Source organism: Nicotiana tomentosiformis, chromosome 2 (assembly GCF_000390325.3).
Source record: "Nicotiana tomentosiformis chromosome 2, ASM39032v3, whole genome shotgun sequence".
Lineage (NCBI taxonomy): Eukaryota > Viridiplantae > Streptophyta > Magnoliopsida > Solanales > Solanaceae > Nicotiana > Nicotiana tomentosiformis.
The window spans coordinates 157,112,895-157,127,980 of NC_090813.1; the positions used below are offsets into that span (position 1 = coordinate 157,112,895).

Consider the following 15,086-nt stretch of genomic DNA (forward strand, 5'->3'; position numbering starts at 1 on the left):
AAATCAACTAAAGTTTTATTTATCAATTGTTTTGTATAATATTTCACAACTACACTCAATAATTATTTCAACCTGCAAACAATAGAAGTTAAAATGTATTTTTATTAACATTAGCATTAATTATTTTTCTTTCTTTCTAAAAACATTCCAGCAAATGACAACTTTCTATATTTTTTCTATATATTAAGTTATTTATTGTAATTTATTAACTCGATAGTAGTCATTTTTAAAGTTTATATTAATTATCATTTATCATTTTTTTTCGTAGGAGCTATAGGCCAATCTCTTTGTTTACCCGTAAAACGGTACAATTGAATTTATATATAGTTTATAGACAAATGAATCGATTTGATCCCAACATGATAAATAAATTAAACAAGAATGTAAGACTTATTGAAATCGAAATAAGACAACAAAAATCCTGGTTCCGGGAGCATAGCTTTCGCTTCAGACCTGATTGCCATTTGCCTTGCTTTTTATCTGGTTTCGGCCCCACGTGTCGCTTTATTATGTGAGAATTTAATATGAACATATTTTACCCTATACACTCTTCATTCCTAATGCTAAGACCAAAAGACTCAAATTTTCAATTTGTATTATTTGACAAATTATCGTGATAAAAATATTTTTTTACTTGTTTGTTTTGATAGTTAACAAAATTTTTCTATAAGATATTCTTTGAGGATTTCCATAGAGTAGGATTTCACTATTTATTTAGCTAGGCGGGGCGATGACTAATGTTTCATAGGTCATTTTTGATGATCCGGAAAAAAAATTAACGGTCCGGACCCATACGGAAGGCGTGAGCTTATGTTACGTCCTACTATATTTATTGACACGATAGAGACCATTCTAAAAATTGTTTTAACTTGTATACACACACTTATAATGAATATGTAATGAATTTTTACATTATTAGATCACCTCATCTTGGTGATATTCTAAATGAGATCAATATTCATAGTATATCTTATTTTTATTTTATAATTCAAACACATTATTCAAAACTAATTTTAAAACTATAACACACACCTAAAACTAATAGTTGTACAAATATTCATGACTTTGGTTTAGATTTTTTTCTTTTTTAAACTCATGTTTAATCAAAAACCATAATTCATACTTGTCGTCCGAGTTGAACAGCACTGGTAACGGCGTTAGGCGGCGGACCCGGTTCGATATACGCTGACTGCGTGACTGATAAAACCCGAAGGGGCGAAGATATGCCTGAGGGTCCGGTTCTCAAGTTTTCTAACTGTTTAAGAATTCGAAAATAGGGTTTAGCCTAGGGGTTCTAACTTCTTAGTGAGCTGTATTGGCGGTTGAGTGAACCTTTTCAATGCTAGGGTTCAACTGAGGGATTTATGCGAGCAGTAATGCCTAGTCTCCGTGCGAATGCGTAAATTTCCCGAAAGTAAAGATTTTAAGGTTTTTATATGTACGAATCAACATCAATGGCGGATGATGTAATGATAAAAGAAGAGCTTACAAATCCCTGCTGTATATCTGTAAGCATTTCGATTTAGGGTTTCTATTGGCTTAACATTCAATTTTTCTTTTGTTTCTTTAGTTTTTGGTTGATTTTTGCACTGTGTTTGCAGTGGAAAGAGAAGTACAGTAAACTGAAAGACGGCTACGCAAAGCTTGAAGATAGGAGAAATGCGCTTCGTAAAGGTCTCTCCATATACGAGGAACAAGTTTTGAAGATGCAATCTGAAAATCTCTCTCTCAGGAAAGGTATTTTTACTTTTTTTACTTTGGATTCACCCTTTACTTTCTGAAATGAGTATTAATTTTAAATTAGAAGCACAGAGAAATTTATAGGTTACAAAACAAAAGGAAGTAAAGGAATAGTTTGACGGTAAAACTTACTCGCACATGGTCTTTACACCAAACTAGTGAAGGCTAGACATGTGTACTTCATACACTGATTTACCACTTAAACGTGGTAAAATGATATGCATGCTCACTTTAATTTTTAACTGCTTAATATTTACCTAGTTTGACTATACCGAGCTGCTTGGTGAATTTGTCGAGCTGCGCATAAGGTGGTCCTGATACCTCATTAAGAAAATCCCTAGGAGTTTTAAACCTTCATCTTTATTGGCGTCATAGCATCTTGGTGTGTAGTATTTACTATACACAGTGAGAATATGTGACCTCCCAATAGCTTAAGTGGTTTTTGATTTTTGAAATCGTAGTAGCAAGTTTTGAGTTTATCTTCTGTCTGAAGGTTAGTATGTTAGGAGTTCTCTTTAAGCTTATCTAATTTTAAGCATACTCTCTCTGGTCTTGTTTAGCTTTGCTAGTGAGGTTGTTCCCCTTGTTGATTACATGCTCTGTTTCTTGTCATTGACAGACATTGACTTGCTGCTGTATTTTGTTCTTTTTTTCCAGCTGTTGAGGATGAGAAACTTAGGGCAAGCAATGAAAAGGAGGAAAAAGTAAAGGAATCTGCTTTAAGGGTTTCTTTAGAGAGTGAAATTGCTGGGTTGAAGAATGAGATTCTTTCCTTGAAGCATCAATCGGTGGCTAATGGTGGAGGTAGAGAAATTGGAGAGCTTAAGGAGCATCTCTCTGAGAGGGAAAGCAAGGTAAACGAGCTGAAGGTACTTGTCGATAAAGAAAGAGTGAGAGCAGAGTCAGAGAAGAAGAAGACTGAGTTGGAGAGGAAAAAGGTGGACGAGTTGAGGACAAAATTGAAGGTTGAGAAAACCAAGGCTGATGAAGAAAGGAGACTTGCTGATGTTGAAAGAAAAAGAACCGAAGGAAATAGACTTAATTTGGAAAATCTGAAGAAGGAGGCTGAACAAGTGAAATCAAAGTTAGCTTCAGTGACTTTGGAGTTTGAAGATGCTAAGAAGCAGCTGGAGGCAGAGAGAGAAAACACATCTAAAGAGAGAAAACGTGTAGATACAGCAGTGGCGAAGGCTGCTGATCAAAAGAAGATTGCAGAAACGAACCGCAAGATGGCCATGGATGAAAAGAGCCGTGCTACTGATCTATATCGTCAGCTGGAACAGGATAGACAAAAGATTGATAATTTGAAGAAGGAGATTGGTGAACTCATGGCATATGGTAAAACGGTTAACATCATACCTCGTAAAGGGACGACTCTAGGAACTGGTCAATTCTCACCTGAGCTTGGTCCAAAGGCAGTGGAGAGAGATGTTACCATGGTAGATGTAATTGTGAATTCCGATGCAGCCCAAAAAAGGCTCCAGGAAATGGAACAAAAGGTGGCGATTGAGAAAAACCGTGTTAAATCAGAAATGAAAAAAGTGGAAAAGCAAAGAAAGGCTGCAGAAGCATATAAAAAGAAGGCATCAGAAGAAAAAAATCGTGCTGATCAGCTTTCTGAAGAGGTCAAAAATTACAGAAAGAGGGTCGAAGAACTGCAGAAAGAAATTGAAAAGCTAAGTTTTGCAAGGTATTCTGTTGATTGTCCTCTTCGTGCACATGATAGTAGTGTGCATGTTGAAACTGCTAAAGTTAAGCTGTTGCAAAAGCAGTTGAAGCTTGAAAAGATGCTGGTAAAGCATGCTAAAAAAGTAGCTAAGTTCGAAAAAACCCGTAACTATATACTGCAGCAGAATCTAGTTAGCTTAAAGCAGGAGCTTGTTCACTTCTCGAGACGTCTAAACATACTGGACGGTTGCTTCTTTCAAGGTGATGAGCATGCCCTAGAAAAGGTTTGTTTCTCTTGTTCTTGGCATTGTTGAAGCTCTTATATAGTAAGGAAGGTGTTTTTGATTAAGTTTTCTCAAGAAACCTTGGGGAAGTATGTATTTTACTTGGAAATTTTCTACCAAAACTGGAGTTGGTAAGAACAGAAACTGTGACTGTTTGAACAATTAGTTTAACATTTTCAAGAATTTGTTGAACTTCATTAACATTGTTTTTTGACTATTTTTGAGGTCATGCACAATCTTGCAGAATGTTTGGCAGAATCTTGAAAATAGTATGTGATCTGTTCAGAAAGATCACTCCTATTTACCTGCCCCATTTTCAGATAAACACCCATTTAATTTATATTTGGTTTGTCTTTATTCCTTTTTTTTTCCCCTCTAATTAAATGGATGCAAACTCTATTTCGATGGTCTCTTAATGATATGATCTTCCTGCTTTGCAGGTTTGCAGCTTCAACTTGAAAAGCAATTATTCTAGTTTGGTAGCTTCTGACACGCACTGTCATTTTGGAAATGATTCCGTGCAGTTAGCTGCTGTTGGGTCTGATTTGTCCAAGCAAAAGATAGAATGTAATGTACCTTCGCTTCCGATATCTGGAGGGAACAACCCTGTATCATTATCAGGTATTAACTCTAAATTGGAGCCTTTACTTAGAGGTTCCAGCAAAAAAGTGTTACAGAGTTCTGCCATGAATTCCAGTTCGGCATCATTTTCTGATGGGCTATTGGTGGGCTCACAGGACAGATGTGCTTCCATCACAACATCAGCTAAATCAGCTGAAGAAAAATTGGACGTAGAACTGACCATATCCAGTTTGCCTGGAGATGCAAGAAAAAAGTGCATTGAGAATGTTGTAGCAATTGCTGACAGTAATGTCAAGAGTCCTATCAGTTGTATTTCTACTGAGAGGAGAGGTCCACATTATAAGAGGATGAGGAGATCCGTTGATGCCATTGAATCTAATGGAATCTTAAATTCCAGGGGTAACAAGTGGCAAAGGCAGCTTTCAGAGAAAACCTCTCTACATGATGGTAAGTTTAATAGTAGAACAGATGGACCTGCTGTTGAGAAAAAGCATTTGGTAGCTGAAATGCAACACGATACGTGCAGCGAGCATTTTATATCTCGCAAGAAAAGAAGAACATCCTGTGAACTAGGCCTGCATCCTTCAAACAAGAATAGTGTGGCAAAGACAAAGTTTGACAGCTGTGGTGTCCAATCTGATGTCTGCACACATCCATCTCCAGCTGTCTATAGCCTTCCAGAAACTGCCCAGGATTGGAAGGATGGGAAAGATGATGACCTGGGATATATTGATGAACTTGTCCGTGGTGATTATATGAAGCTTCTCAATTTGGATAGTGATACTGATGAAGAGTCTTATTGTCTAGCAATTGAAATGCCTTTATCACCTACACTTCCTGAGATTCAGTGCCATAGCAGTGAGGCACTTGAATCGATTAGCTCACCTTTATATCAGGGATTCTCAAATGCAATGGGGACTCTGGTTTCATCAGACAGTTTAGATGTCATCAATGTGGAAATCAATTCTAACCAGTTAAAACATTGTACCTTGGATCCTTCAGATAATTCATCATTTTCCAAGAAAAGAGATCATGTTGATTCATCTAAGAGATTAAACCTTGACACAGCTTGTAAGTTATTCTGCAGTTCCTATTCAAATGCATCAGCATTGTGCAGATCAGATTTAGCTGCTCCTGCAAGTGAGGGGTTGCAGATTCCATTGGAAAGGAGAGTGGTCTCATTATGGGATAGTTTTGCCAAGTATTGTGTCATCTTTTCAAATAACAACGCCGAAAATAGCATTTCCAGTATTTACCGTGCTACCAGCAGTTGTCTTGCTCAGTGCTCTGCATCATCAGATCCTTCTCTTAGGAGTATTTTGGTCACTCTTTTGAAACTTGAAGATATCTCAAACAAGTAAGCTAGCTATTCTATTGTTGTATATTCGTCCTCCTAGTTGGGTTTCATGCTTACTTTGCATTGGACATACCAAAATCATCCACCCATACTTTTTTTTTTTTGGATCAGGGATATCCACCTATACTTTGTTCTTCAGATATCAATATGGTAAAAGCAAAGTCTCTATGCTTAAAGTTATACTTCCATTTTCTTTCATATGTTTACAAGAGCATGTTTGGAAAGCCACCATGTAATTGGATTTGGGTGTAATTACACACTTTTGGACCGTTAGTATGGCCGAGTAATTAATTGGGTATCATTGACAGGGAGCAATTACACTCCCCAATTTTCGAAAGAGGCGGAATTTGTTGGTAATTACGTGTAATAACAAGGCAGCTTTTCAAATTGTCTATTATCTTCTTTTCCAAAATATTTTACTCTTTTTGCAGTCATTCTCTTTGCTTCAAATATATGAGAAAGACTTGTAAAAACAATTTCATGTTCTACTTGCTTATTTTTCTATTAAGGGACAGCCCAACGCACAAAGCATCCATCATTCACGCAGGGACCGCGGAAGGGCCGCACCCCAAGGGGTGTGATGTAGACAACAACCTACCCTAATGCAATTATTAGTAGCTGCTTCCACGGCTCGAACCCGTGACCAATAAGTCACAAGGAGACAACTTTATCGTTGCTTCAAGGCTCCCCTTCCTTGCTTAGTTTTCTATTCATTGACATAAATACTAATTATAGAAAAATACTTTATGTCTGCCCTTTGTTATTTAGAAAATACAAGTAGTCATGAATTTCATATTATATTCACATGGGTAGGGATATCAATTATTCTTTATGATATTAGTTACCAGTTTATAATTATTAGTTACATTTAAAAAATGTGTATTCTGAATACCTAGTAATAAATAATCTTCAATATTTCCTTTATACATATATATGCCACACATTAAAATTTATTTACTTGTTCAACTAAAAAGTTTTTTTTAATTTTTATTGTTAACGTTTATTAATATAAAAAATGTCTTAACTATGTAATTACACTTGTGCAACCAAACAAACCGGTCTTGGTAATTACTAGGCTGTTATACAATGATTTCCACACACCCTAAGAGTTTAAAAGGTAGGATTTAGCCCAAAGCCTACAATTATCAGAGAGAAGATAAAAAATGATCTAGCCTAAGGTCACATGGCCATGAATAAAGTTGTCAAATATATGTCGCTTGACAGACTGAATTTCAAATGTGTGTCAATGGTTACAGCCGTATGTTTTATGCTTGTGCCAAATTTGATAGTCATGTTTACTTCATGGTAGTGGGATATCCCAAAATCATGTGCTTTTCTCCAGGAAGAAGTACCTTGCAACTGTATATATTTTGTTCTTGTAATATGACGCAATGATGTTACTCTTGTCAAATTTTACTTCCAACTATTACAAAGAAATTAGAAGGCTAGCTCACATCTCGGAGTACTTGACCTCAATTGTATCATATTATTACCTCTCATATGAATAATGGATGGACAGTACTAACTTTTTCTAGTCAACTTCCGATATCGGAGTATATGTCAAAGCTTATTCTGTATGCTTGAACTGCAACCTCTTCGATATTTCTAAGTCATATAATCTATTCTGTTTTCTTTTGTAGCTGCCTTATTTCATTTTGCAATCTGGAGTGTCTACATTTTTAAAGTTGTTTGCATGGATTTAAGATGCTTCGAGCCAGCATTTGATTGTCATTCTTAGGCACGTACAATGCCCTTAATTTATGTGCATTATTCTTGTCCTTTGTCCGTCTCAAGTGTTATTCCGATGCTTCATTAGCATAGAAATGGGTTCAAATGTGAATGAATACATGTTTATTTTGAAACAAGAGCTAACATTTTATCTTCTTTCTTGCCACTTTTTCCAGGGAGAAGACCTGTGTCTTCTTTTCACTCTTACTGCTCTACATTTCTGATACTGCAACGAGAGCCTTTGGAGATGATTGGGAGAGGGACCTGACCCTTTTTGTGAATTCTGTTGCTCAGCACATATATACAGGTTTCTGGCCTCATTATTTATTTGCGTTAAGATGTTTCCTGAAAAGCTTACTTTGTATATACTAAGCCTACTTTTAATTTTCCATATTTGCAGAACTCTCACATGAAGATACAAGAAGGATATTTGTGGAATATTGCAACTTTTATGATGTACTTTCTCTTATGGAGGATTTTCTTTTGCATGATAAATTGCTGGTGCCTGCTGTAAGTTCTGATTCAAAGCTTGCAACCAATTCAGGAATCAATCTTATTTTGGATGGCCATAGTGTAAGCTTGTGCAAGCAACCAGCTCCTACTCAGTTGTTGCTAATTGGAGGCATTTTGCTAGCATCAGTATGTTCCGCGGTTGACCATGTTGGTTTTGTTTGTGAGGCTTCCTGCAACATCTTAAGGATGCGGAGGTCTGATGCTCTAAACATTCTTCATATATTTGCCTATCTATGTGGTTCTAAATACTTTATCCTCAAAGAGTATGGTTTAGCTATGACTGTGGTGAAGTCATTGGTGATGCTTATTCACAAGAATAGATTTTCTCCTGATCCTCTTTCCTGTATAGGATCTTCGGTTGAGTCATTGTCTAAGATTTGTTCCGGTAGTAAATGCCCGTTTTCAGAGGGTGCAGCTACCATGGATATTGTTGCATCATCCCTCTTGGATAGTCTTAACAGTTATGCTTGCTCTGCTGTGGGGTCGGATTTGATGGAGTCATTGAACTCATCAAGACGCAGAGTCAAATGTGATGGAAGGAAAACTGATGAATCCTCAGATGACGTAGATTTAGTCCAGTGGGCCTTTGTTATTTCTGAGAATTCATGCCAGTTAACTGATACCCTCGCACTTGTGGAGCTTGTTGCAGGTTTCATGGTATGGTTTTTACTTATTTTACGCGTTTACTCTATAATCTTGTGAACTTCTGTCCTCTGTGCTGTTTCTCTCTATTTCTTTCTTGTTCCAGGTGCAAAAAAAAGTGTGGATATTTGAGTGCTATTATAGGACGTTGGAACATAAAGTGGATCATACTTTTTACTTAAGTGAATGGCATTGTTCTACTGCAGGAAATAGTGTCTTTTCCTTCATAAGTAAAAGAGTTCTGGCTGAAAATATTATCAATAATTAGTGACTTATCCCAAAACAAAATCTTATCAAAAGGTAGTGAGAAGTACTTTCGCGTACTATCGGTTTTTTCGTGGTTTGTCAACTCTTTAATAAAATAATTTTTCTCTATCTAGAAAAACATAATTTCGAATAGTACTGTTCTTTTTATTGCGAGGAGAAGCTTGTAGAAAGGTTATTCAAATGACTAGTGTGTTAAAGATAGTTAATAAAAGGTCCTAATGCATGGCCTTAGATATTTGTTGCACTTTCAGTGCCTAATGATAGGCAGTTGTGTGATGTTGTAGTACGATGCAGCATTTTTGTGCATTATTGTAGAATGCTTCAGCATTTTGCACGTCATTTTCCATCATTTTCTAGCATCCATATTTAGGAACTCCACTTGCAAGGGGAGAGCCAAAATCTATTTGTTGATCATTCAGTAGTGGATGCTAATTTCTTACTAGTAATAGCTGCTCCATTTCTTATAGTTGCAGATGGAAAAGGAGTAATGCTTTAGCTTAACAATCAAATTAATCATTGATGCCTTAATTTGCTAGTGCTGGATATGCAATATGAACAGTCTGTAGCTCAAATGAGAAGCGCTTGAACATTTGATTATTCTTGCGCACAAATTGGTCCGAATTTACAGCCTAGTTATATTTTCTGCAGAGAGCCTCGTACAAACGTTAGTTACCATCCTTTGTTAATTGCTTTAGAGAGTTTTTGTTATTTTTTTAATTTTTAATTTATAAAAAAGGTAGAGCTACTTTTAGACATTTTAATATGAAATCATTTAGCAAACAACTTGGGACCTAGCTTCATAGATCACGTTCAAACCTTTATGAGCATTTTTTTTCCAAACCTTATGAGGTTCGACATGCAGTTCAGAAACTTCTGCTGAACAGGTCTCCTTAGATTTAGTTTTGACTTTGGATCTTGTTTGATATTGGTGCATAGGGTGCTGTGGCCACATTTCTTCTGCTGGTGTTGCATTTGTTTTCCTTTGACACGTAGTTTTCCAGAGCTGCTCTGAGCTTCAGTAAATTATGGCATTTAATCCAGGAATGGAGAGGATTAATGTGGTTATTGAAATGGTCTGTATGACCTCAAGATATAGATCGGGAATGAAGTGTGGGAGGGGAACGGGGTCTGCTTAGTCAAGAGTTCTAAAACGGGAAATATCCAATATTTGTGTTTGTTTGAGAGGATGGGACTGGATAATGGGCAGCATCCGGGATTATGAACCTCTTCTTGGTATAATTTTATCCATCCTCTCATGGGATAAAAGGGGTGCTTTTACTCCTATGCATACTTTTCTCTTTCCTCCCCTCATGCACCCACTAACCCCTCCTCCGATCCTCTCGCCTGTCTACCAAAACCCCCTCCATGCTTCGCCACCTGTTATCCCTGTACCTGCCATTTGTCTTTGTTCAGTATATTTGTTGCTTTTAATTCTTTTTCTCTGATTTTGTTTTAGGTTATTTGATTCATTTTAGGTCAAAGATTCCTTTGGCACAAAGTTTGAATTCACTCCGATTCCTATTAACCCAAAATGAGATGCAAATGCATTTACTTAAAAATGTGGTGCTGTTACATAACAGACCCTTAATTTGGCCAAAAACCAAAACTCCTGGACTTTGTGTTTGCAGAAGGATGGAAAAGAGAAAGAAAATACAAATGGATTTCATTTAGGAATGGTAAAAGTGTGTTAATGTGAGTCTTATTAGAAATTACACCCTTTAGTTGGAAGGGAGGACTAATATTTCTTTTCAGTTAGTTCTTATGCAATTTATCTCTATGCATGGTATGTCGTTTATTTTGGGCTAGCAAGATGTACTTCTATATTGCAATGAATGGCTAGGTTGCATAGTTGCGAAATTCTCTCTGGTGATTCTATTCGTTTAGTAGACGTTTAGGAGAGCAATTGAAGTTAGTTAATGCCTACTACTACACCACATTCTTAACTTTTGGAACTCCTAAATTGTTGTATTTGAATCTTCTTTAATGCTCACTCAATCTTGTGTTGGATCTTTTTCTCAATGGAGGATGTTATTGGAATATCTTTTTACTTTTAAAATAGAATCTGTGATAATTTGCTTGCTTAGTTCCTATTGGGCAATATGGTGGGGGTCGGGGGTAGGGTATTACTTCCTACTTTTAGTTCATTCCTCAGAAGTTTTTGCCTAATTCTGTTTTTATTTTTTGATCTCTCAAGCAGAGCTGGGATTGGATGTTTGACAAAATTGCCTGTCCACTATTGGATTTATTGGACTATTGTACAACGGAGTACAATGCTGCTGCTATCACTACTCTTCTTGGCCAACTTGGAAGGTAATAATCTAAATATGGTTAAATTATTTTCAACATTTATTTTACTCATAGGGCTTAAATCTTAAATGGGGAAATGTGAGAGCGAGCTCTATTGGCATTTTGATTGAAGAGATGGCCTGAGATGCATACTTTTTATTTTCTGATCTTATAGGATGGGATAATATTATCTTTTTGTTTCTGTATCTTTGAAGAAGGATTTGCATATGGTGTTCATTGATCTAGAGAAAGCATACGACAAAGTCCCGAGGGAGGTTCTATGGAGGTGTTTGGAGTCTAAAGGTGTGCCTGTAACATACATTAGGGTGATTACGGACATATATGATGGAGCTAAGACACGAGTGAGGACAATGGGAGGATACTCAGAACACTTCCTGGTTGTGCTGGGCTGCATCAGGGATTAGCCCTTATCCCGTTTTTATTTTCTGTGGCGATGGACGCATTGACGTGACACATTCAAGGGAAGGTTCTATGGTGTGTGTTAATTGCAGATGATATAGTTCTGATTGATGAGACGGGATTTGGTGTTAACAAGAGCTGGAGGTTTGGAGATGGACTCTTGAGTCTAAAAGTTTCAAGTTGAGCAGGACCAAGATATAGTACTTGGACTGCAAGTTTAGCGATGTTACCGAGAAAGCGGACATGGATGTGAGGCTTGATACACAAGTCATCCCCAGGAGAGAGAGTTTCAAGTATCTTCAGTCTATAATACAAGGTGATGAGGAGATTGACGAGTATGTCACGCATCGTATCGAAGTAGGGTGCATGAAGAGTAGGATCACTTTCGGTGTCTTGTGTGATAAGAATGTGCCATTGAAACTTAAGGATAAGTTCTACAATGTAGTGGTTAACCGACCATGTTGTACGGGGCAGAATGCTGGCCGGTCAAGAACTCGCATGTCCAGAAAATGAAAGTAGCTGAAATGAGGATGTTGAGATGGATGTGCGGGCATACCAGGTTGGATTGGATTAGGAATGACGTTATTTGGGATAAGGTGGGAGTGACCCCCTTGGAGGATAAGATGCGGGAGGCGAGGTTGAGATGGTTTCGGCATGTTAAGAGGAGAAGCACAAAAGGCCAGTTAGGAGGTGTGAGAGGTTAACCTTGATGGGTACGAGGATGGTAGAGGTAGGCCAAAGAAGTTATTTGGGATAAGGTGGGAGTGGCCCCCTTAGAGGATAAGATGCCGGAGGTGAGGTTGAGATGGTTTCGGCATGTTAAGAGGAGAAGCACAAAAGGCCAATTAGGAGTTGTGGGAGGTTAACCTTGATGGGTATGAGGATGGGTAGAGGTAGGCCAAAGAAGTCTTTGAGAGAGGTGATTAGGACGGGATATGGCTAGACGGGATATGGCTCAACCGGAGCTTACTGAGGACATGACTCTTGATAGGAGGGTGTGAAGGTCGAGGATTAGGGTAGAAGGTTAGTAGGTAGTCGAGCGTTTCCCTTTGTCCGTCGGTTCCATAGCATTAGTATTAGTTTGTTATCCCTTTATTCTTAGATTGCTAGTACTATCGTTTAATTGCTACCTTGGCTTCGGTCCTCTTTTTATATTGTTGTTGTTTATACTTGTTGCCATTGCTTCTTTTTATCTTTTCTTTAGCCGAGAGTCTTTCGGAAATAGCTTCTGCCTTCTAAGGTAAGGCTGCGTACATCTGACCCCAACCCCACTTGTGGGAATTCACATTTTTTCTTTTTTGTTGTTGTTGCTTCCGTATCTTTGAAGCAACATATTATGAGGTAAGATATTTATGAACTTAACCATTGGCATTCCGTATAGGACAATATCATGATCCTATATTATATTTCTCTCTATCCTGAAGTTTTTTCAGTGCTCCACATTCAAGATTATAAGTTGCATTGCTGATATTGGATGTTTTATGTTTTCCTTTGGACATTCAGAAAGCTTTTTGACCAGTTTATTCCCTCCGTACATGTATATGTTGGCAGTTTTATACTCTGGATGATCGAATTACATCTGCTCAGGGAGCCGAACGACCTCAAAATTGTTTCCCAACTGTTTCCCCATTGGTGGTCTATGCTATAACCCTTGTGCAAACATGAGCTATAATGGACATATCTATTGGCCTGATCTCTTTCGGACTGACAGTAAACTTACTATTTCATTGATTTGGTAAAAAGAATCTTGCATTAACTAGAGGCTCTTCTATGTTTATGTGTTGTCTACAGAGAAAGCTTTAAGACATGGATACGGACATTAACAGGAAACATTCAAGTGAGAAAAAAATCTATATCTCTAGATATTTCATTAGATCATAGTGTTAAATATGATGGATTGAGAAAATTAGGTTTTTATTGCTTTGTAATCACCGTTTAAAATGAGTTAGATTTCTGAGGGGGAGTTTGGAAAAGTTATCTAGGCCTACAGAGATGAATGAGCAAATTCAGTCTTGCATTTGCCACAGATTATCAACTTCTTATCAGCAATATAAAAGATGAAATTTCACATAGTAGTTGGGTATCTGAATTTCCTTTGTAGTTTGTATGCATGATTTTGCAACCAGATTTTGGTATGAATTGATTTTTGGAATACTACAATTCACTTTCTGTTTGGGCACCTGAATATTTGGTTGGTTATTCTTTTAGATCTAGGCACCTTCTTTTAAGGTATGTAAATGAGTAGATGCTAATCATCATTCATCAGTGAGTTTGATGAAATAAATTGAACCTTTGGATGGAGGGTTAGTTACTATGACCTCAAACCTTTTATCTCTTAATTGTATTTATATTTTGGTAGGTATCTCTTAATTGTATTTATATTATTATGGTTAAAATGGTGTTTCTACTTGGAATTTTTTTTGTTTATTCATTGCATGCTAACCAGCATTTTATATAAAAATCTCTTGCAGGTCTGGTCTTAATGCTTTTGGATGTGAAGATGTTAGGATTCAGAGATTAAGAAGCTCTTTATGTGCATTACTTTGCCAATGTGACTCCAAAAGAAGGGGTCTTCACCTTCAGTTCTCCATTGGTATTGCTTTAATTGGCCTAATTCCTCTCAGCTTTGAAGAACTTGCTGAAAGTAACATTGAAGTTGCATCACCTGCAAATCAATGTGATCCAATTGATTGCCTAAGAAAGTGGTTTGCTTCATTGAGCAGCGAACAGCGGTTATTCATCAGGCATGTAGATGCTGCCGGTTTGACTAGTTACTGAACGGAAAATGTTCAGGGATGACGAACAAAATTTTGGGAGAGAGAGCTATAAATGAAAAATTGCCAGTTTCTGTCTTTATTGATGTAGATAATTTTCAGTTGGCGCATGGTATGTGAGTTGTAAAGAAATTTACAAAGGCAGTGTTTTGGTCAACCTTTGCCATTTGTTTTTCCAACAATCTGGTGTCATTTTTGCATTTGGATTTTACTGCGATTGTTGGATAATGCCCTTGTTCCAGTTATACATGGCTTACATTTCGGACAATGGTTGAACCGAGGAAGTTCATTTGCAACGCCAAAAATATCGTGTAGTAGTGGACTATTTCTGTTGCTCTCCACAACTTTCTGCTGTAATTTGCATAGAGTTGGTTTTTGTTTTGTTTGCTAAGCTGAACAAGCTGTTCTGCAGAGGACTTATGAAGTCAAATTAGATTAAAGAGACACCGTAACCGAGGAATGGTGAAAATAATTTCCATTTTTTTTGGGTGGGGAGGTGGTGCGGAAAAGAGGAGGATATGTACAGCAAGTTTTGTGGACCTTCCATCTATATTTAAGGTCCAACATTTTATACTATATCATATGATTCATTTTACTGTGAAATTATAGGAAGTTTGTTGCACATTGGAAATCTCTATCATTTCTCTTAGAACTTGGCATTGACAAAAAGAAATATTCTGAAAAGAGTTTTTGAAGTTGCGTTGAAAAGTATTTTCTGAAAGTTGAAGTTGTGTTTGGACATGCATTTTATTTGAAGAAAATTTGAAATTTTGTTAGTGGAAGAAAAATCTTCACATAGTTTTTGGGAACTTGAAATTTTTTGAA

The 15,086-nt window shown here is 37.0% G+C and overlaps 1 protein-coding gene and 1 long non-coding RNA gene across 4 annotated transcripts; both read left to right on the top strand.

Annotated features, from left to right (window-relative positions):
• Positions 1-1,089: 1,089 nt before the first annotated feature.
• LOC104113580 (uncharacterized) lies at positions 1,090-14,883 on the top strand. 3 transcript variants are annotated; one of them, XR_011414360.1, is made up of 10 exons: positions 1,090-1,508; positions 1,602-1,737; positions 2,398-3,692; positions 4,133-5,631; positions 5,743-5,781; positions 7,536-7,666; positions 7,760-8,529; positions 10,979-11,091; positions 13,039-13,324; positions 13,959-14,098. XR_011414360.1 is itself a non-coding variant. In XM_009623788.4 (9 exons), exons 1-9 carry the CDS (start codon positions 1,437-1,439, stop codon positions 14,263-14,265), a joined length of 4,362 nt encoding a protein of 1,453 aa, XP_009622083.1. In that variant the 5' UTR covers positions 1,090-1,436; the 3' UTR covers positions 14,266-14,883. The 3 variants fall into 3 exon arrangements, 2 of the variants coding, with proteins under 2 accessions (XP_009622083.1, XP_009622084.1); XM_009623788.4 differs by lacking the exon at positions 13,039-13,324 and having other exon boundaries at positions 13,959-14,883; XM_009623789.4 differs by lacking the exons at positions 5,743-5,781; positions 13,039-13,324 and having other exon boundaries at positions 13,959-14,883.
• On the top strand, positions 11,098-12,661 carry LOC138906744 (uncharacterized). The gene is made up of 2 exons (XR_011414361.1): positions 11,098-12,186; positions 12,349-12,661. It is a non-coding gene; the product is annotated as an uncharacterized lncRNA (long non-coding RNA).
• Positions 14,884-15,086: the final 203 nt, after the last annotated feature.